The 20,734-nt window shown below is 52.1% G+C and overlaps 2 protein-coding genes and 1 pseudogene across 3 annotated transcripts in view; 1 reads left to right on the top strand and 2 right to left on the bottom strand.

Moving 5' to 3' along the window:
- Window positions 1-1,059: 1,059 nt before the first annotated feature.
- On the bottom strand, window positions 1,060-17,797 carry LOC123804966 (leukocyte-associated immunoglobulin-like receptor 1). 2 transcript variants are annotated; one of them, XM_045817410.1, is made up of 7 exons: window positions 17,761-17,791; window positions 5,198-5,233; window positions 4,080-4,230; window positions 3,580-3,899; window positions 3,200-3,256; window positions 2,078-2,128; window positions 1,060-1,938 (listed from the first exon to the last, which is right to left on the bottom strand). In XM_045817410.1, the coding sequence occupies exons 2-7, from the start codon at window positions 5,205-5,207 to the stop codon at window positions 1,781-1,783; spliced, it is 747 nt and encodes a 248-aa protein (XP_045673366.1). In that variant the 5' UTR covers window positions 5,208-5,233; window positions 17,761-17,791; the 3' UTR covers window positions 1,060-1,780. The 2 variants fall into 2 exon arrangements, with proteins under 2 accessions (XP_045673366.1, XP_045673365.1); XM_045817409.1 differs by having other exon boundaries at window positions 4,080-5,233; window positions 17,761-17,797.
- Window positions 7,070-20,734, bottom strand: part of LOC123804978 (leukocyte-associated immunoglobulin-like receptor 1) — a 29,818-nt gene continuing 16,153 nt past the window's right edge. The window contains exons 5-10 of the mRNA XM_045817424.1: window positions 13,649-13,759; window positions 13,512-13,554; window positions 13,385-13,422; window positions 13,122-13,177; window positions 11,887-11,917; window positions 7,070-7,428 (exon numbers count right to left, since the gene is read on the bottom strand). Of these exons, the coding sequence (XP_045673380.1) occupies window positions 7,181-7,428; window positions 11,887-11,917; window positions 13,122-13,177; window positions 13,385-13,422; window positions 13,512-13,554; window positions 13,649-13,759 (527 nt within the window). The 3' untranslated portion in view covers window positions 7,070-7,180. The remainder of the gene's footprint in view (window positions 7,429-11,886; window positions 11,918-13,121; window positions 13,178-13,384; window positions 13,423-13,511; window positions 13,555-13,648; window positions 13,760-20,734) is intronic.
- Window positions 17,783-19,406, top strand: LOC123804971 (annotated as a pseudogene).

Raw genomic sequence — 20,734 nt, 5'->3', positions numbered from 1 at the left:
ACTCTTTCTAAATATTGTTCCCAATGAAAAGGACCCGAGACCATGGGGGCCCCTGGTCCAGGGCAGGAGTCAGATGAGCCCAGGCTCCCTGTCATTCTACACAGCCTGACCAAATGCAGCTAAAGACAGTGGATGTCTCAGAAAGCTCAGTGGGAAAAGCCCTTCACTGGCCAAGTCTGCGGAGCTGAGCAGTATCTCACAGGGAGGGGGCTTCTGCTCCCAGCAAGATGCAGGCAGCAGGCAGTACACTGGGCTGTAGGAGCCCCTTCCTCCCTGAGACCAGCTCAGATCCGGAGCAGAGAGGGGCCAGCACTTCCCTGGAGAGTAGAAGCCTCACTGAGAGTAAAGGGAGCCTCCCTCCCCACGTGCTGTCCCTGCAGGGACAGGGGAAGGCAGGAATCTCCCTGACCAGCCCTGAATTACAAGAGACCAGGCGATTGGCCCTCATCCTCTCAAGCGTCCCACAGCAAGGGTACCCAGACCCCAGAATGTGGGACACCAGTCTCCCAAGACTCAGAGCACTGCTGTGACAAATGCGCACCAGCATTGTGGCTCACAGCAGCGCAGATGTGTGATCTCAGTGTCCGGGAGGTTGGGAGTCCCAACAGCCTGACCTTGAGGTGTCTGCAAGGACACCTTCTCTCCTGGAGGCTCGCGGGAGAGTCCGTCCCTTGTCTTCCAGCATCTAGAGACCCTGCTTTCAGTGACATGCAGCCCCTTCCTCCCTTGTCTTCAAAGCCAGTGGGTCCTTCTCAGGAGGTGACACTGGGACCCAGGGTCTGCTTCCTCCTCCACCTCTGAGGAGCCTGTGATGCCCTTGGCCTTTGTCAGTAACACTCCCCTATGGGTGCATGTACAACTGTCCAGGTCCCTGCTGTCACTTCCCTGCATGGGAACCTGGACTAGGGATGCTGAATGGAGGGAGACTCCCTGTTCACATTCTGAGGAGCAGCCCTGCAGATCTACTCAGAGGCTGCACCACTTTGTGTCCCCACCAGGGGCCCCAGGGGCTCCTGCCCCTCCACAGCTTTGCCACACTCGCTGTTTTTAGGTTATTATGTTTAATTTATTCTTTGGTTACAGTCAACATGCAATATATTATTTCACGTGTACAGTCAGGGGTTAGACACTTATATACTTTATGAAGTAATCCCCCCAGTAGGTCTAGTGCCCACCATTTAAAAATAATTTTAACGATAGTTCTCCTTCGTAGTGTGATTTGATATCTCACTGTGGTTTTGGCCCATGTCCCTTCCCTAGACTTTAGATCCCAGTCGCCTGAGACAGAGGGGACAGATGCAGGGGGAGAAGCCATTCCAGGAACAGAGGTGAGTGCACAGGGGCCCAGAACAGGTGCAGTTCCACATGTGGCAGGTGTGGGTGACAACCAACCTCTTCAGCAGCACATGCCTGGTCCCCAGAAATCAGGCAACACCTCAGGTCTCCAGGAGGAAGAAGAGGGAGGCAGAGGCTGCAGGGACCTAGGGCCTGTCTGAGATCCGGGAGAGAAGGGAGACCTGGGCAGGACTGGGTCAGGGCTGTGAGTAGGTGAGGGTCAGGCCTGGAGCCAAACCCTGGAGAAGGAAATGGACCACACAGGAGGCCAGGTCCTCGCTGCTCCTTCACCCTTCCGAGCACAGAGTCCCGTGCACAGGGCAGTCTCACCAGGACCATGAAATTCACAGACCGGGGTGGCTCTGGGTCTCTTGGGCTTTAGTTGGAGTCGGGGGCCATGGGGAGGCCTCTCCTGGTGGCCTGGAGTCTAATTTCTGGAGTCCAATTATCTGGATCTCCCTTGTGTCCATCCCTGTGGTCCATGAATGCACCTGTGCCAGCTGTGCCCAACCTCTGCCAGGATCACCACCAGGATCAGCAACACCACACCAGACAGGCCAATGCAGACAAAGTTCTCTACCATATAATTCCAGGAGGTGGGGGCTGGAAGGAGAGCACAGGGGATCAATGGCAGGTGGACAACACCTGCCCAAGCCCAGAACCTATGAAACAGGAGTTCCTCCTTTAGTGGGCAGGCCTTTCCGTTCCAGTACTGCTCTGGGAACACTCCCAGGTGACTTACCTGACTGGGAGCCCTCTCCTGTGGGACGGGGGGTGACTTCAGGGGTTGTTCCTGGGAGTGAGAAAGGACCAGTGTTTGTCTCCTGCACAGACCCTCCCTTCCCTGGGAGCCCCCAGCCCCTGCCCTCTCTTCCTTGAGACCCCTGGGTCCACATCCCCAGGGTTCACTACCAGTCAACTACAGCCCCCCAGTACAGGGCACAGCCGCAAACTCAGACTTGCTCAGGGATCCAGGTAGAGTCTCCCCTCCTGATTCTGACACCCCCAGGATGAACAGGCCTCTTCCTCTAGAGGTTGAAAAGTGTCCCCACCTGCTGAGTGTCTACCTTCCAAAAGAGAAGCTGGTCCCCTCCCCACTGCCATCCCACTGCCTACTCCCCAGAAGAAGCCACAGAAGGGGATTCCCCAGGATGAGGTCCCCACTCCTTAGGCAGGAGGGGCTCTGGGTGGCAGGCTTAGGTCTCCAGGGGCTCCTATGAGGGAGCAGAAGAAGCCCTGAGCCCAGGTTCCTCCTCAGCCTGTGCCTCTCAGCCTGGCCCTGCAGCTCCCACAGGGTCCACACCTGGCCTCTTTTGCTGCACCTCTCAGTACAGAGGATGCTCCCTGGACTCCTAGGAAAGGGGGCAGGGACATGTGAAATCACCATAATGAAATTCTCTGCTTCTATGTGTCTGAGGGGCTAGACACCTCTCAGAATGTCCTGTCACCCTCCCTACATTAGGACAAAGCAGTTAGACACTTGTCCAGAGACAAACAGGGTGGGTGGAGCCACCTCACCTGGCCACAAGTCCAAGGGGTCCTGAAGGTTGGCCCTACCTATCACGGCCATTGTTACCTGGACAGTCCCACAGGGCAGTGAGGGGTCACAGGTCAGGATAAACTGAACATGCCCATTGACCCAGGGGAGTCTGAGTCACAGCTGTATAAAGAGCAAAGGGAGAGACAATAGCAGGTTTTAAAGGAGAATTCCTCTCTCCTTGTCACTGTCCCTGAGCCTGTGACTTAAACCCTGAGTCCAGGCTCTCGGGAGCTGACCACACAGATGGGAAGGATAGCCTCATCTCAGATGTCCCCAAAGCACTGTCCATACCTGGCCACAGACCCCATGGTGCCTGTGACTTGCCCAGTGGTGGATGGACTTCACCCACAAGGGTCACACTTCCTCGGGTCCCCACTGAGCCTGCCCAAGAGCACAAAAACAGATGAAAACCATTCTGAGTGAAAGACCAACAGTCCCTTGAAGGGGGTCTGTCCCTGGAAGTCCACTCTCCACCCAGCCCTGCAAGGGCTCACTACCCAGCCCACGCCATGCTGGGGGTCAGTGTCCAGGCCATCCTGGTGTCCAGATGGGACCAGGGCTTCAGGGCCCCGAAGCTGGTGTGAAGTCCAAGGGACAGGAGTGCTAAGGGGCAGGGGATCCACAGGGCTGAGGGCCAGCAGGAGAGCAGGGAGCCTGGGACAGAGGACAGGGGTGGGGACAGGGTGCAGTGACCTGGGGCAAACCTGAGGATGGAGTGGAGACGTCCTTGTCTGTCACCTTCAGCTCCAGGGGCTCACTGCACTCAGACCACCTGGGCCCTTTGAGACAGTGGCACCAATAACTCCCAGCAGTGAGTTCATTCATTGAGTCAATGTGGAATGTGCCTTCTGTCCAGTGAGCACCATGTTGAGACACGTTTCTCTCACCCCAATGGAAAGATGTTCCATTCTTCTCCAGAAGGAATCCATCAGCCCCAGCTGGGCCCTGGCACATGACGGTCACAGGCTGTCCCTGGGGGATCACAGGACCTGGCTCGGCCCTAATGGAGGGTTTGGGCAGGAATCTTGGGAAGAAACAGAGCAGATCTCAGGGTCCCTTGGGAGAAAGTCACCACTCTCACAGTCCCCTGATCTCTGGATTCACTTCCATGTTTTTAGCAAACTTGTAGAGCTGTGTAACCATCTTCATACCCAGTTTAGAAAATCCCACCATCCTTTCCCCAAACACCACCTCCCACACTTACTCTAGTGACTGTGAATCCTCATCACTGCAGAGTGACCCCCCTGACACAGGACCCCGAGTCCTGGTCACATGTTGGGCGTTTCTCAGGGTGACACAGGAGGGGTCAGAGCAGGTTGAGGCCAGAGGTATGAATCCCTGCTCCCAGTCACTATCTAGTGGACAGAGACACTGGGAGTGAGGCAGAGGGTGAGGGTGATGGGTCACATGTGGGGACAGGGAAGCAGGAGTCTGAGATGTGGGGGTGACCTGGGCTGGGACTGAAGGGCAGCTGAGTGACACTGCAGGGACCAATGGGGATTGGAAGACCATGGGGATGGAGCTCTACCCACCCTGGTTACATAACCCCAGTGGGTGGGGATTCCCAATGCATTCTCTACCTTCCTTGCATCCTGTTCCCATTTCTACTATTGAGGGTCCTGAAACCCCTCAAGTGAAAGCCACGTGGCTGGGGAGGGTGGAGCAGAGGTCCCATAGCCCTGAAACAGGAAGATGAAACCCACAGCACGTGATCCCCGATAGAGGCAGGTGCTAGAGGGTCCCCACAGGCTCCCCATCTGTTTACTAGCTCCCTTGCTTACTCTTTCATCCACATCCTAGTCACCCTCTGTCCATCTACAGAGGGGCTCCATGTGCCACTGGCCTCATAAACACGAGTCTCACACACAAGGACCTGCCTGCTGGTCTGGAGGGAAAAGGGAGCACAGAGGCTGGTGGAGGGATCATGCAAACCAACAGCCACTGCAGTGACAAGTACCCCAGGTGAGTGTGGGTGTCTTGAGGCTGACCAGGGACAGATGATCTCATCAGGGAGGCACAGGGGAGAGGCACTGAGCTGAGATACAATGGCCAAATGAGAACCAGCCCAGCCCACTGAGTGGAGAGTCAGCCTCAAAAGGAGTTCTGGTCGAGCGGGACAAGGGTGTCTGTGGCAGTGAAAGAAGGCTGTGTCTCAGCAGATCAGTGGGTCAGACAGCATGAGAACAAACACATCCAGACAGAGAGAAGGGTCTGGGTCTCTTCCTGCTTGAAGATAAGCCATGACAGGACTCTAAGGAAAAATAATACTTTGTAAGAAAACACAACATTCATGAAAAATGGAATTTTAAAAGGTAGACTCACCCTCCTGCATGTGGATGGGCTGGCCCAGGCAGAGCACTGGAAGAGAAGCTGTGGTGAGAAAACCACCCAGCACGTGGCCTCCTCCCGGGGCTGCACTCAGGGGCCCTGATGGAGGCAGGGCTCAGCCCCCAAGAATGTCCAGCACCCTCCTCAGCATTCCCTCTGAGCACAGCCTTTGCTCTTCCTCTGAGTTTCAAGGAAGCCCCAGTCCCCTCTCCCAAGCAGGCACTCAGTCTGAAACTATCCCCACACCCAGGTACCTGCTTCTAGGACTGAACCTCCCATGGTCACACGTGGGTTAGGACCAGAGCTGAGGAGTCAAACCCCTCGGAGGGACCACGAGTTACCAGGGCTGGAGTCTGGACTCAAAAGGAATGAAGACGCCTCCCCAGGCTCCCACCCGCTCTGTCCCAGGATGTTATCACTCCATTCCAGCACTAACCGGGGACCAGGAGGGAGCTGGCTGGCATGGGGGCCCATGGGGGACCATGGCTGGATGTGAACCTGACACCATCCTGGAGCTGGAGGGTGAAGGACAGAGCCTGCAGCTGGCACATTGCTCAGGATGTGTGGGGTCAGGGGTTTTCCAGGAGTTGCTACATCAATATCCTGGAGCAAAGGGGAAGAGCTAATGCAGATGGTCTTGAGTGAAGGTTGAGTACAATTTCTGTGAGACACTGAGACAGACAGGTGCCTTGCCCTGTACAGAAGGCTGTGCCCAAGCCCAGGACCCAGGGAACAGCAGCAGGACAGAGGCAGTGCCCAGAACCGTGGTGGGGTTGCAGCAGAGGTGGATGGCTGGGCTCACCAGGGCTGGGTGGTGACTGTGGTCCCAGATCACAGGCACTGTCTGTGGTCAGTGCTGGCAGAGGTGCACACAGGTCCACCTTGTCACCCAGACCTTCCTGCACCCACTTTGAAGACAAGACCCTTTGAGGCCCTCTCGTGCATGCTGGGGAGGGAAGGGTGGGATGCTGGATGCTCTCTATTCTCTAAGTGATGCCAGGAAGACAGAACTCTGGTGAGCCTTGGTGTGTTAGGCAGAAAGGACACACCTTCTCTAGAGCAGGTGTGGGGTTTACCTGTGATGCTTCCTGACAGTCACTCTTACAGAGAAAAGGGACATCTCCCTCTTCCCCTTTCTCATCAGGCCCTGTGTGTCACACACTGCACATTCCTAGTACCCCCCATACAAATGCCCAAACTTCCCCTTCTGTTGGGCAGACAGAACTGCCTCCAGAGCACCTGACGGCCAGCCCTCTAATGGTCACACAGGTGGCTTCTCTGTCCTCAGCTCCCTGTGCTGCCTCCTGTCTGATTCATCACCTCCCCACCCAGCCAGCCCCGTCATGGGTCAGCACTTGGCAGACCCCCACTGAACCCTCCCATACACAGCAGGGCCCTCACCAGCCCTTGGCCCTGTGCTCTGGGGCAGCCTCCTCTGAGGGAGGGGCTCTCACATGCCAGCACTTCCTCCTCAGGACACACCACTGCTCTGGGTCTTGGGTCCCTGTTTCCTGTGTCCCCAAATTCCTGTCCTTGATCACAGAGGGCAGCAGTGGGGTTGCTTCTAAAGGAAAGAGCACCTTCTGCATCTTCTTATTGGCAGAAGGAGACCACTGGGAGAATGATTGTTGACTTGTGTAAGGCAGCATCTGGAAGGAACGATACATCAGAGATGAGGTCCCAGACCCTTTGCTGCTGTTCCATGGAGTGTATGAACCTGAGAAAACCACCAACTTCCCTGCTTTTTGTGTTCAATTTTTGTCTTTGTGTGAATATCTCTGATACATCTTTGTCAACTGAAGACAAGAGAAACTGAGAGAAACCCAATGTTTCTGGCCATAAGGGGTCACACAGATCAGAGCAGGAGGTGACTGGAGGTAGACACGGCCAGAAGAGACACATTGATAAGGGATCTGATGCACCTTCAGTCCAACCAATTAAGGGTTTCCAATGGAAAGAATCAATATTTCTCTAAGTTCACCTGCAGGACAGACAGGGCAGTGGTGGCAGCGAGAATCCCCTGGACACCCCAATAGCCTCTGTGGAGGGGTGAGTGAAGGAGCTCAGATTGGGGACACAGTCCCCAGCAGGGAAATGGGTACACGTGAGGACATGTGAGGACACATGGAGGGAAATCAGCAGGATCTGGGATGGAGGGACATGAGGAGGGACATACAGGGAATCTAGGGTGACTGTGTTGCCTGGTCCTGGACTCTCGATTCTCCCTGAGAAAACAGAAACAGACTGATGAGGAGTCAGGTGTGAATGGGTGAGAACCAGGGGTCCAGTTTTACATTTATTGGCTCTGAGGGGTCTGGAGATCAGTGTGACATGGTGGGAGTGTTTGCAGCCATCAGGAGAGACTTGGGAGCAATATTGCTAAGGTTGAACCACAGTTCAGTCTCTCCTGGAACCCACAGGACTCCAGTCAGAGTGGCCCTTGGGATGGGAGGGATTAGAGATGTAAAAATGAGTCCTCTCCTGGGTGTGGATCACCCAGCACAGGCAGAGAGTGCCAAGCGAAGGCCCAGGGTAAACATGTCCACTGTTTAGTCTCGTTAACTGGAAGTCAAGCTCAGTGTGCTGCAGAGAAAGACTTTGTCTCCACTGCAACTTCCAAACCACCCTGATCCACATGACTCCCAGGGGACAGCTTCCTTCTGTAGTGGGTGTCACTCAAGTTCCCAGGCACATCCCACCCAGACTTCCCATGGCCTTTCTGTATAGCACCCCTTCCCGGGGTCAGAACAGGTTAGGGGACTTCCTAGTCCCTCCTCTGGAGGCTGAGGTCCAGGTGCCCCAGAGTGGGTGGGGCCTGCATGACTGTCTCTCTCCCAGGGCCCTGCAGGTCCTGGACTAGAGGCTGGACTGAGGTGGGGCTTGGACCCCACCCTGAATGCCACCCCTTTTGTCCCTGGGCTCTGCCCCTGTGTTTCAACTCACAGACATCCAGAAGGGCAGTAGTATTGGGGCCCGTAACCAGCCTCTCACTGTCCTCTCTGTTCTTGTCCTCTGGGTAGGAGGACAGGGCCCTAAAGGTTGGGAAGTGTGCAGCATCCATGCTGTGGGCTCAATTCCATGGTCTCATAGGAAGTGAGTCTGGGTGCCCCCAGGCCCAACTCTAATGTCCCCTCCTTGGGTCCAAAGAGGTTTTGGTTTCTGACAGGTTTTTCTACTGAGATATTTCATAACCAGGCTGAACCCATGTCAATCTAAAGACCTATGGTATTAACTGCATCACAGATGGATAAAGATAGAGATACAAATAAAAGTTAGGTGTATGGACTCCAGCACCAACTTACACCTTACACAAAAATTAATTCAACGTGGATTAAAGACTTAAATATAAACCGTGACACCATTAAAGTCCTAAGGGGGATGTAGGTAGGAAAATCTCAGGTATTTTACACAGAAACATTTTTACTGACATGTCCCCTAGAGCAAGGGACATAAAGGAAAGAAAAAACAAATGGGATCTCGTCAAAAGGAAAAGGTTCTGCATGGCTATAGAAAATAGTATTAAAATAAAAAGAGAACCAACTGTATGGGAAAACATATTTGCCAATGATACCTCAGACAAGAGTTTAATCTCCAAAATGTATAAAAAACTTACACGACTCCACTCTAAGAAAACAAGCAACCCAATTAAAAAATGGACAAAGGACTTGAACAGACACTTCTCCAAGGAGGACATACAGAGGATCCAGACACACATGAAAAGATGTTCAATATTGCTAGTCATCAGAGAGATACAAATTAAAACCACAATGAGATACCACTTCACACCAGTCAGAATGGCCTTCATAAACAAAGCAACAAACAACAAGTGTTGGAGAGGTTGTGGAGAAAGGGGATCTCAGTGCACTGTTGGTGGGAATGCAGACTGGTGCAACCACTATGGAAAACAGTATGGAACTTCCTCAGAAAACTAAAAATGGATCTGCCTTTTGACCCAGCAATTCCACTGCTGGGACTATATCCTAAGAACCCTGTAACACCAATCCAAAAGAACCTATGCACCCCAATGTTCATAGCAGCACCATTTACAACAGCTAAGTGCTGGAAGTAACCTAGATGCCTATCAGTAAATGAATGGATCAAAAAGCTATGGTACATTTACACAATGGAATTCTATGCAGCAGAAAGAAAGATGAAGCTCCTACCCTTTGCAACAGCATGGATGGAGCTGGAAAGCATTATGCTAAGTGAAATAAGACAAGCAATGAAAGACAAATACCATATGATCTCACCTTTAACAGGAACCTAAATAACAAAACAAACAAACAAGCAAAATATAGTCAAAATCACTGAAATAGAGGTCAGGCTGACAGTGACCAGAGAAGAGAGGATTTCAGGGGACAATGGGAAGGGTTTACAGGAAAAAATATAAAGGACACATGGACAAAAACTAGGGGGCTGGAAGTGGGAGGCAGGTGGAGAGGGAAGGGATGGGTGTGTGGGCTGGAATGGGAAGAAAAGGCAGAAAACTGTACTGGAACAATGACTAAAATAAAAAAAATAAATAAATAAAAAATATTTTAAAAAGATAGGTGTATGGAGATACAAAGAGATGATAAATGAAGTAGAGGACTGGTAGATGGATAGATAAGTAAATGACAGGTACATGGATACATATGTACCATAGATAGATATATACACACTTAGATACATAGATATTCATACAGATACATGAATACATACATAAATATATAGATTGAAAGTTACATAGATGCATACATAGACCAATGGTTACATAGGTAGACACATAGACACTTTGATACATAGATAGTAACATAGATACATAAAGACTTAGGTACATAGATAGATACTTAGATACAGAAATACATGGACAGCATAAGCAGGGAGACTTCCCTGTCTTCCCAGGGAAGGTTCTGGTTCCACAGGCTGACAGTCCCCAGCAACACACTTAGGCAAACACTTCAGTTTCCCAAGTGCAGAAGGAGAACCATACAGCTCTCTTGAGACCTTCATATGATAACTGGGGGTCACAGAGAGGAACTTGGCACAGGGAAAGGGTACTCAGTCTACCCTCCCCATGCTCTTCAGGGCAGGTGGCACCCTGCTCAGTCACCATGCCTTTCTCTCTGTGTCCCTGTGTGTCTGTGACCCTGGGCTGTGATCAGCACCCACCTGCCTCCCAGTTGGCTCAGTTCTATCTAAACTAAAAACCACTAAGTCTACAGAGGCAAATGGACTACACAGACTGTTGTTTTCTCCAAAGTTTGGTGAGAGGGGTTTCAAGGAAGGTTGTGTTTGCAAAGAACAAGATGGGTCGGGGGGCTGGAGTTCTAACTGGATGCTGTGGGTGTCTCTAGGTCATTTATGGCACAAATCACAGGCACTGTGTAGGAGAGAAAGTGGACTACTAGCCTCTGTCCTTCACTACAGGGAGTCGCATGATTCTGACCTCACAGGGGAGGGCCCAGCCCCAAGAGGAGGAGAATCAGGACCTGAAGGGAAAGACCTGAGACTTCTCAGGGTCACAGCCCAGAGAGGGGCTGCTGGGCCACAGCACCAGGCAGGCAGTCTTCCAGGAAGAGCTGGCGTCAGTGGGAAGGGACATCGTCATTGCCCTCGGTCAGCCAGGTGAGGTCAGAAAGAGAAGAGGAGGTGTCTGCAAGGCCTGCTGTCATGTCCTCCTGGATGGGGTGGGGCTCAGCCTCTCCAAGAGTCCAGACCTACAGCTCTCCCCAGACATGAGCTCAGCCCAGGGGGCACCCAGTCCTGTGGTCACTGCTGCTCAAGAAGACCATCAAGCTCTGGGAGTGCATCCTCCCTCCTGGCACCAAGGCCCATGTACATTATGATTCTGGGCCTCAACCCCACCTGCCCAGAGCCCCATGCTCTCGATTCCCAGTCACCCAGCACCTCCAAGAAACAGAAGATTCAGATCATGGACTCTGCCCTGGGGAAGAACCCTGGAAGTGAACCTGAGGATTCAGGGTGGTATGGCCACAGCAGTTGATGTTCTGGTGTGCTACAGGGAACCTGGCATCTGTGGACAGAATTACAGCACTGGCTCTCCTGGGACGCCACCATGGGCAGACGGCAGCTGGTGGGACTTGCAGGTTCTGTGACCTGTGAGCTTGTTCCTGTACTGAATCCATCCTTACTCTCTATGTCTCTAAATAATGTATAAACCAGAACCTACTGGTTCTGTATCCTTGGAGAGCCCAGACTAATGCACTAATAGATCCAAAATAACAAAGAGATGACATACGAAAAGACAGAAATTCAATACATGATGGAACCCCAAGAAATTAAAGATAAAAATAGAGAATTGGAAAGGAAATTGCTGGAGAAAAATTAACCCTGAGTAGAAATGGCACAAGAAAGATCAGCACAATTTATAATTGAGGAGGAAGGCTGGACAGCCACCCTGGCTGAGCCAGGACAGAAACCTCCTGGATAGTGAGATGTTTTCCTCTCCTGTGGTCAGAGGTAGCCAACCTTGGGCAAGTGTGTGAGTATCTCACTGCCTAGTTTTTAAAAATCAAGACAGAGGAAAGACTGCAGGTACTATGGAGGGTTTGAACCAGAATTCGATATGCTAATGTTGCACAGAACTAAAGTACCAACTGCACGTTTAAAAGAGCTGGTTGAGTTTTGGTTGAACTTTTAAAATATTCTTTTAAAATAGAATAACATTTTTAATACCAGACCTGTAACAGGCATGCAAGTTTCGTCTTCTTTCTATTAAAAAAGAAAAAAAAATAAAAAAGCTAAATTATCTGAAGGAGACGCTGGCGCCCCCTAGAGGTTCTTAGGGTACAGACTCCTTTTAACCTAATGGGGCAGCCAGTTTGACCCCATAAAGTGGGTGGGGTGAAACCAGCTGAGCAGCATCAGCTGGGTCTCTGGAAACTGCTGGACATTGGATGGCACTCTGGAAACTGCTAGAAAACATTAGATGGATCTCTTGAAACAGCCAGGTGCCAGTAGCTGGGTCTTTGGAAACAAGAGTTACAACTGTGCTTCACCAAGCTGGTGGGTTGCAGGTGGGACCTCCTGCTTAGGGAACCTCCTGCTTCTTCAGTAGGGGTCCCCAAAGTCCAGGTCTTGCCTCCAGCAAAAATGTGTTGATGACTTTCAGGAAGGAGATGGTTTAACACAGAAGTCCTCCAAGCGGCTGCTAACGGCCTTTGCAATAGTGGCGTCCTGTGTCTCCAGGTGCAGAGGCCAGGTGGACATGAAGTCAGGGTCTGGGGAGGGCTGCATACATGCTGGACTCAGCTATGGGCTCTATTGGTTGTGGGGACTCGGTGTGAGCTGTTCTCTGTGTAAGGGCCTGCTGGTCCAGCTGGTCATATGTCACCTCTTGGGGGTCTCCTGCAGTAGGACTCTGAGGGACAGACCCAGGATAAGTTCGTGTGGCCGAGGCTGAGATATAGGGGCTGGGAGAATGAAAGACTGGGAAGACAGCCTCCACATGGCCCTTGTCATCCCACCTCCCAAATCTCCATTGTGTGGCCTCCTTCCACACAGAGTCCCAGTTGGTCTGTGTGACCCACAGAACATGGCACAAGTGAGGGTCTGTCACCTCCAAGGAGGGGTCACAAAAGACACTGTGGCTTCGGCCCATCCTCTCTGGGATCCCACCCTCTGGGGAGGCCAGCTCCACGGAGGAGCCCACCTGTCTGCAGAGGAACTGAGGCCTCCCACCCCCACCCCTGCAGGGGTGCCACCCTACACGTGGACCATATAGCCCCGGTCAATCCTTCAGCTGGATGCAGCCCTGGTCATCTGCACAGCAACCTCACGAGAGTCCATGAGCCAGCACCACCCAGCACACCCCATCTGCTTCCAAATCCTCACCCAGGATGCTGGGATGGTTTTGTGAGCCCGTTAAAGTGGGGGTGCTGTTATTCCAAAACCAGTGGCAAATACAAGGACTCACTGGGCTGTCCATGTCTCCGTTTGCCTCAGGAAGTGCATCCACTGTGGTGGCCACATCTGGAGGGGAGAGAACAGTGGTCAGCTCTTGGGGGTGGACCTTTGAAGCCAAATGTGCCTGAGAATTCACAGGGTCCGATTTCATACCCTCCTCCTCCAGAAGAGCCCACAATGTTCCCAGATACCCTCCCACCCCCACTGCTTCCAGAATGGCACTGAATGCCCATTTCCCTTCTCCCAAGAGGTCCCCTCTACTGGTCCCTTTACCTGCTGAGCTCTCTGTGAGGTCAACTGTCGGGCTGAGCCTGAGGAGAGAGCACAGGTGAGCATGGGGGGCACCTGGAGGCAGAGAACTGGAAGAGGGGGTGCATGGTCACCCCCAGGGGGCTCTCACCTCTCCTGGAGCCTTGGCTCCTCATCCTTGCTGCTGGGGGTCCCTGAGGACAGTCAGGGGTGTGAATTAGGAGGAAGGCTGTCTTCCCAGCACCCCAAATGCCTTCCTCATGACCCCACCCTGACCCTGAGACTTACCACCTTTTTTCTGACGCCAACAGTGGACTAAGAGAAGGGCCAATATTAGGAGACAAAGCAGAAAGGCCACACAGATCCCAACAAGAATATAAAGATGCTCTGTTGACAGCCCTGGGGGGGCATGGGGGATGGAACCAAGGTATCAGTAGTGTGCATTTACTGAGCACCTACTGCATACCATGCCTGTGCTGGGGGCTTGGCATGTTCACACCCACATGGATGATCTCTCACATGCCTTGTAATCCTGCCACACGGGAACCATCACCCCCATTTTACGAAACCGGGATCCTGAGTGGGGACATCCTCTGTCCACAGGACAATGGCGTAGCTGGAATGTGATGGACATGGAACCCCATTCTTTCTCCCTCCCCCAAAAGGCAATCTCCAGGTCCATGGCCCTCTGACCCCACCACTCACTGCTGGTCTTCGTGTCCAGGGAATTTGTCTGCATGTGTCCTAGGAGTGAGGACTCAGGGGGACATGGGTCAAAGGCCAGAGCTGGGCAGAGGAGGCTCTGGGTGTCCCTGCTCCCCACCCAGGTGTCTCCCTGGCTCTGAGACCTTCACTTGTTCCTTCCAGTGCTGCTCTGCTGGTGGAACTTTCTGTGAGGATGGAAATATCGTATATCAGTCCTGTCCAAATTGGTAACCACGTTTTATTGAATCTATTGATATTGAAGTTAAATAAATGTGTCTATGCATCAAATACATATATGTATATATGTGTATTATATATATATATATATGTGTGTGTGTGTGTGTGTGTGTGTGTGTGTGTGTGTGTGTGTGTGTGTGTATTGGCATGTTCACACCCACATGGATGATGTCCCTGCTCCCCACCCAGGGTGTCTCCCTGGCTCTGGGACCCTCACCTGTTCCTTCCACTGCTGCTCTGCTGGTGGAACTTTCTGTGAGGATGGAAATAAAAATTTACACATATATGTAAATTTTTAAAAATTAATCCTTCACCTTGTTCACCCAACCCCAACCCCCTCCCCTCTGACAGCTGTCAGCCTGTTCTGTGTATCTGTGCCTCTGTTTCTATTTTGTTCTTTAGACTCCATATAAAATCTGGATCATATGGTATTTGTCTTTCTCTGACTCTCCTAGCCCATGGCAGACAGCTGGACCCCAGAAACTGACCCCAAGCTCAGAGCCTCCCAGAACCCCTGTGGTCTCTACTCACCAGCTGTGGAAGGGGGCTTTGTGGGTGTCCCAGGGATGGAGCTGATGACTCTGGGGCTCCTGTGAACAGGGCAGGAGAAGGCTGATGCCATGTGGGGGCTGCCTGGGGTCCATCCCACTCAGCCTGGCCTCTTTCCACCCTGAACTTCCACCCACAGGCCACATCAGTCCATCACCCTGTCCCAGATGACACCTCACATTCCTGAGAAATGGGGGCCAGGAGTCAGGGAGAGACCCCTGCTCCTTTCTGCTGAGAGGAAGTGGTCACTCCTCTCACCTCCCACCACCATGGGGCTCCTGACCCCATGAGTCAGCAAGGAATTGCTCCTGTGAAACCCAGGAGCACATGGAGGGGGTCAGAGTGTCCCTGATGGACTCTGAGTCTAGGACATCTCAGGCCTGAACACACTGGGTAAGGACAGCTTTAGCCCCAAAATCCCACAAAGCAACATCCAGCTCTGTTATGGTACTTGGACCACATGAGTTTCCAAAAAAGATCAATCACGCAGAGAGGACTCATTACCTGGGACCCCATCGAGTCTGGCCCAGGAAAAAGAACAGTAAAACACCATCATGCAGGGTGTGACACCTGTCTCCTTAAAGGGAGTCTGTGCCCAACTGACCTCTGGGAGTTCACTCCCCACCCAGCACTGCAGGGACAGCTCTGTGTCCACAACAATGCTGGGCTCAGTATCCAGGCCATTGTGGTGTCAGGAAGGGTCCAGGGCTCCAGGGCCCTGAGGCAGGGGTGAGGATCAAAGGATATGAGTGCAGAGGGGCTGGGGAGCAAGAGGGCAGGGAGCCTGGGACAGAAGACAGGGGTGGGGACAGGGTGCAGGGACCTGGGGCAAACCTGAGGGTGGAGTGGAGCCCTCCTCACCTGTCACCTTCAGCTCCAGGGGCTCACTGCACTCAGACCTGCTGGATCCTTTATGGTAAGAGCAGAAATAACTCCCAGAAGTGAATTCATTCACTGCATCAATGTGGAATATGGCCTCTGCCCAGTGTGAACCACACTGAGACACATTTCTCTGACTGATCCCAATGGACAGATCTTTCATTCTGCTCCAGATGGAATGCCTCAGCCCGAGCTGGGGCCCAGCACACGATGGTCACAGGCCGACCCCAGCGGATCACAGAGCCCCCCTCAGCACTGATGGAGGGTTTGGGAAAGGTCCCTGGGAGGAAGCAGAGAAGATCTCAGGGTCCCGCAGGAGGATGTCACCACACTCTCAGCCCCCCCATTTTCTGGGTTCACGTCCGTGCTTTTAGGAAATTTGCAGTTGTGTGACCATCCCCACAACCCAATTTATAACAACCCACTATCCTTTCCCCAAACACCACCCCCAACAGCCACTCCAGTGACTGAATCCTCATCACTGCAGAGTGACACCCCTGACACAGGACCGAGTCCTGGTCACATGTTGGGCTTTTCTCAGGGTGACATGGGAGGCACCAGAGCAGGCTAGGTTCCTGGGAACATCTCCCTGCCCACAGCCATGTTTTAGGGGACAGAGACTCTGAAAGAGAGGCTACCAGTGAGGATGACAGGTCATGTGTAGGGACAGGGAAGTAGGAGTCTGTGATGTGGGAGTGACTTGGGCTGGGACTGAAGGGCAGCTGGGTGGTACTGTGGGGGCCAATCGGACAGCAGAGCTCCACTGGAAGTCCAGTGGGGGGTGGGGCTCCAACCAGACCTGGTCACATGACCCCAGTAGGTGGGGATTCCCTTCCACAGAGCAATCCTCTGAGCAGCACTGATCTCTATTCTCACTGCATTTTCTACCTCCTTTGCAGCCTCTTTCCATTTCTAGTATTGAGGGTCCTGGAAATACATGTGGTAGGGGGAGGAGAGAGCTCATAGCCCTGAAACAGGAGGATGGCACCCACAGCACAAGATCCTCAATAGAGGCAGGAGCTGGCTGAGGCTCCCCACCTGTTCACTCTGTTGCTCCCTCGCTCATTCTTTCATCCCCATCCTAGTTCCCCTCCATCCATCTACAGAGGGGCCCCATGTGCCACTGGTCCCACAGACATGAGACTCACACACAAGGACCTGCCTGCCGGTCTGGAGGGAAGAGGGAGCAGAGGCTGGTAAAGGGATCGTGCACACCCCAAGCCACATGCCTCGGGTGAGTATGGGAGTGTTGGAAAAGGGACAGCTGACCTCCTGTGGGAGGCACACGGAAGAGGTGCAGAGCTGAGACCCGAAGGCCAAATGTGAACCAGCCCAGCCCAGCTAAAGGAGAGTCAGCCTGGGGGAAGATCGAGTGAGCCAGACAAGGGCATCTGTAGAAGTGAAAGAAAGGCTGGGTCTCTGCAGATCCGTGGGTCAAACAGTGTGAGAACAGACCCATTCAGACAGAGAGAAGGGTCTGGGTCTCCTCCTAGCTGAAGATAAGCCATCACAGGACTCTAAGAAATATTAATATTTTGTCAGAAAACACAACATACATGAAAAATGGAATTTTAAAAGGTAGACTCACCCTCCTGCATGTGGATGGGCTGGCCCAGGCAGAGCACTGGAAGAGAAGCTGTGGTGAGAAAAGCGCCCAGCGCCCGGCCTCCTCCCTGGGCTGCACTCAGGGGTCTTGATAGAGGCAGAGCTCAGCCCCTGAGAATGTCCAGCTCCCTCCTCAGCATTCCCTCTGAGCACAGCCCTTCTTCTTCCTCTGAGTTTCAACAAAGCCCCAGTCCCCTCTCCCAAACAGGTACTCAGTCTGAACCTGTCCCCACACCCAGGTACCCACTTCTAAGACTCAACCTTCCATGGTCAGACTTGGTTCAGGGCTAGAGCTGAGAGGTCAGACCCCCAAGGGGGACCATGAGTCTCCTGGGCTGGAGTCAGGACTCACAAGGGATGGAGACGCCTCCCCAGGCTCCCACCCCCTCTGTCCCAGCACATCATTTCTCCATTGCAACACTCACCAAGGACCAGGAGGGAGCTGACATGGGGGACCATGGCCAGTCCTACAGCTGCACTGTCCTGGAGCTGGAGGGTGAAGGACAGAGCCTGAAGCTGGCACAGTGGACAGGAAGTGTGGGTCTGGGGTTTTCCCAGAATTGTTACATTGAAGTCCCATGCAAAGCAGAACAGTTTATTCAAATGGTCCTGAGTGCAACTAGAGTACAATACGTGTGAGAAATTGAAAGAGACTGGTGCCCTGCCCAGTGCAGGGGCTGTGCTATGTCCAGGGCTCAGGGAACAACAGCAGGGTTGAGGATGTGTGCAGTACAGGTGTGGGGCTCCAGCAGAGGCTGATGGCTGTGCCCACTGAGGCTGTGCATTGACTGTGGTCGCAGATCTCAGGCGCTGTCTGTGGCCAGTGCTGGTTGTGAGGCTCAGGCTGCTGGCTGCTGGCATCTCAGCTTTGGAGGTATATGCCCCATAAGAAATGTATATGGCCAATGGACTTGAGGGAAGCTTGAACACGCATGTTCAAGTCCACAGATGCCACCAGCCCACTGGCCTCAGTCTCCTGGAACTTCCAGCCAGAGGGGACTCACACCACCATGTCATTTCCCACTACTGTCAAGGCCAAGTGTGTCCTGGGAATTTCCTACTCTTTCAGGACAGAATCATATGGGCTGGGGAGCTTGGCAAGAAAGAAGCATTGGGTACCATGGAAAGCATGCAGTTTATCCACAATGGCCCCTGCATCTGTGATGCCAAAGCCCTCCTGACACCATCACCTGGCAAGGACACATTTGGCTCTACCTCATGGAGAAAGAGATTTGGCCTGAGTCTCAGGCTGGGGTGGTGGTGGGCATAGTGACAGCTGTGGTCAGGGGATCTCTCCCTGGTCATCACTGTGATTCTCGCTGTCCTGTACCAAAGGAAGAGCTCTAAGGGGGATGACACTGGCTGCAGTCCTTCAGAGAGGGTGTCACCTGTTACACGGGCTCCACAGAAGTCCCCCTCTGACACAGGGGGTCTGGTACAGAGCCTGCCTCCTGCACCTCCCCAGGGCCCAGCCATGTGTGTGCAGTGAGGCCACCTGGAGTAAACATCACAGTGACAGAATCAACAAGTCCAAGTCTGCAGTGTATGTGGACATGAGGAAAAATGAGGAGAAGACCCAGATCATACCCAAAGCAAGACACACAGTCAAACTGGACTCTTGTGCAAAGATGTGGGCCAAAGCAACAGGGGGCCTGGGACAAGGAGAAGCACCAAGAGGGAGAAGAAGATGTGGACAAAGGCCGTGTGTGAATATTCTATTTACTCTTCTGATGTGAGGAGCCAGTGGTGAGTAATGAAGACATGGAGTGAGTCTATGTATATAAATCATATGGCTGCTTTTTGTACTTTCTGCATTCAGGGTCATGTTCAGTGGGAGAAACTCAGCATCATTCCTGTCCCCGTCTTAGGTGTGGTTTCCCTTCAGGGAGACGTACTGATCTTTGGTGTCCCATCTCCCTGAGCCACACCAGTCTTGGCCTCCTTGGTTTTTGTTGGTTCGTTTTCTTCATTATTCCACATGTTTTCCCCGCAGACGGAACTGATGAAGGAGGAGATGAAGAAGAGTGTAGACAATTCCCATGTCCTCCCCACAACTCATTCTGCCCCCTAGCAGCCCTGCCCCATCACAAACCTGTGCTTTCTGTCTTCACTGAGAGTGAAAGCAAGGGGAGATCAGTAAACATTTATTATTGTCTGTCATCTGTCCAGTTCCTGTATTATTTTTTACCCAAATAAATATTTTTAATTTAAAATGACCCAAAAGCTCACAGTTACATGGAGGTTATGGGGAAAGGGAAGTGAAGGTCAGTGTCCACTTCTCTCCCCTTTGGTTTGGGGACTGTCCCCAGCCACTTCCTTTTTCTTCCCCACATCCATCCTCTTTGGGAGGGAATCTGAAGGCTGAGTTCCTACACAATTCTTATGGGAATAAAGCACCATTGAGAGTTAAACCTGCCGTGAGTGAGCTTCCAACCCTCCCACAGACATGTGGTCTTTTCTTTTCTGAGGAGCAGTTGGTTCTTACCGTTCAGTTTCACCCAACACTGCCTTTATGGGAACGTAAAGAGGGAAGTGCCTTTTAAATCACACCCCATGTGGTGTCCTGGAGCTGGGGGCTGCCTGGGCTTCACTCCACGTGGCAGTAGAAAATATGCTGGTCCTGTAGCTTCTCCTCTCACTCATGGGAAACAGATCCACTGTGTCTCCTAGAACTTCCTGCACCCACCTTGAAGAGATGATAGAGGCTGTTAAAAATAAAGTCTGCACCGTGGCTATGGTGGCTCAGTGCATTGAGCACTGGCTTGTGAACCAAAGGGTCACCAGTTCTGTTCTCAGTCAGGGCACAGGTCTGGGTGGTAGACCAGCTCTCCACCCAGGGAGTGTGTGAGAGGCCACCACACATTGACGTTTCTCTCCCTCTCTTTCCACCTCCCTTCCCTTCTGTCTAAAAATAAATGAATTAAATCTTTAAAACACATAAAATAAAATAAAATAAAATAAAATAAAATAAAATAAAATAAAATAAAATAAAATAAAATAAAATCTGCATTTTGACCCTGATGGTAGATTCAGAAAACCAAGGCACATTTGAAAGGGTAAAGAGAACTTTTTCATTGCCAGCCATCTCCCAAGGTGATGCCAAGTTGAAAGGGAGAGGAGTGAGTGAGTGCCTGGCTCCCCAGCTGAGTGGGATTCTGTACCTACAGAGACACCCTACAGAAGGGGGGGGGGAGATTGCAAACATACATTGCACACAGGATTAATATCCAAAATATATAAAGAAATCATGCAACTCATTAACAAAAAAGTAATGACTACAAAGGGGCACAGGAAGTCAATATTTTTACAAAGAAGACTTTTAAATGGCCAACAGACACATGAAATGATGCTCAATATCGCTAATCATCAGGGAAATGCAAATTAGCACCATAAGGTGAT

Source organism: Phyllostomus hastatus, unplaced genomic scaffold, assembly GCF_019186645.2.
Source record: "Phyllostomus hastatus isolate PE091 unplaced genomic scaffold, TTU_PhHast_1.1 phas_scaffold_261, whole genome shotgun sequence".
NCBI classification, from domain to species: Eukaryota; Metazoa; Chordata; class Mammalia; order Chiroptera; family Phyllostomidae; genus Phyllostomus; species Phyllostomus hastatus.
The sequence above is the reverse complement of the archived record's forward strand: the minus strand, read 5'-3'. Positions and strand labels throughout refer to the sequence as shown.

Excerpts from the sequence above, each read along its gene's own strand:
- LOC123804966 (XM_045817409.1), bottom strand. The coding sequence starts at position 4,387 with ATGGTCTTCCAATCCCCATTGGTCCCTGCAGTGTCACTCAGCTGCCCT. Across the intron at positions 3,900-4,079 it reads GAGGATTCACAGTCACTAGA|ATTCCTGCCCAAACCCTCCA; the intron begins GTAAGTGTGGGA and ends TTTCTTCCCAAG. Across the intron at positions 3,257-3,579 it reads CGTCTCCACTCCATCCTCAG|GCTCAGTGGGGACCCGAGGA; the intron begins GTTTGCCCCAGG and ends GCTCTTGGGCAG.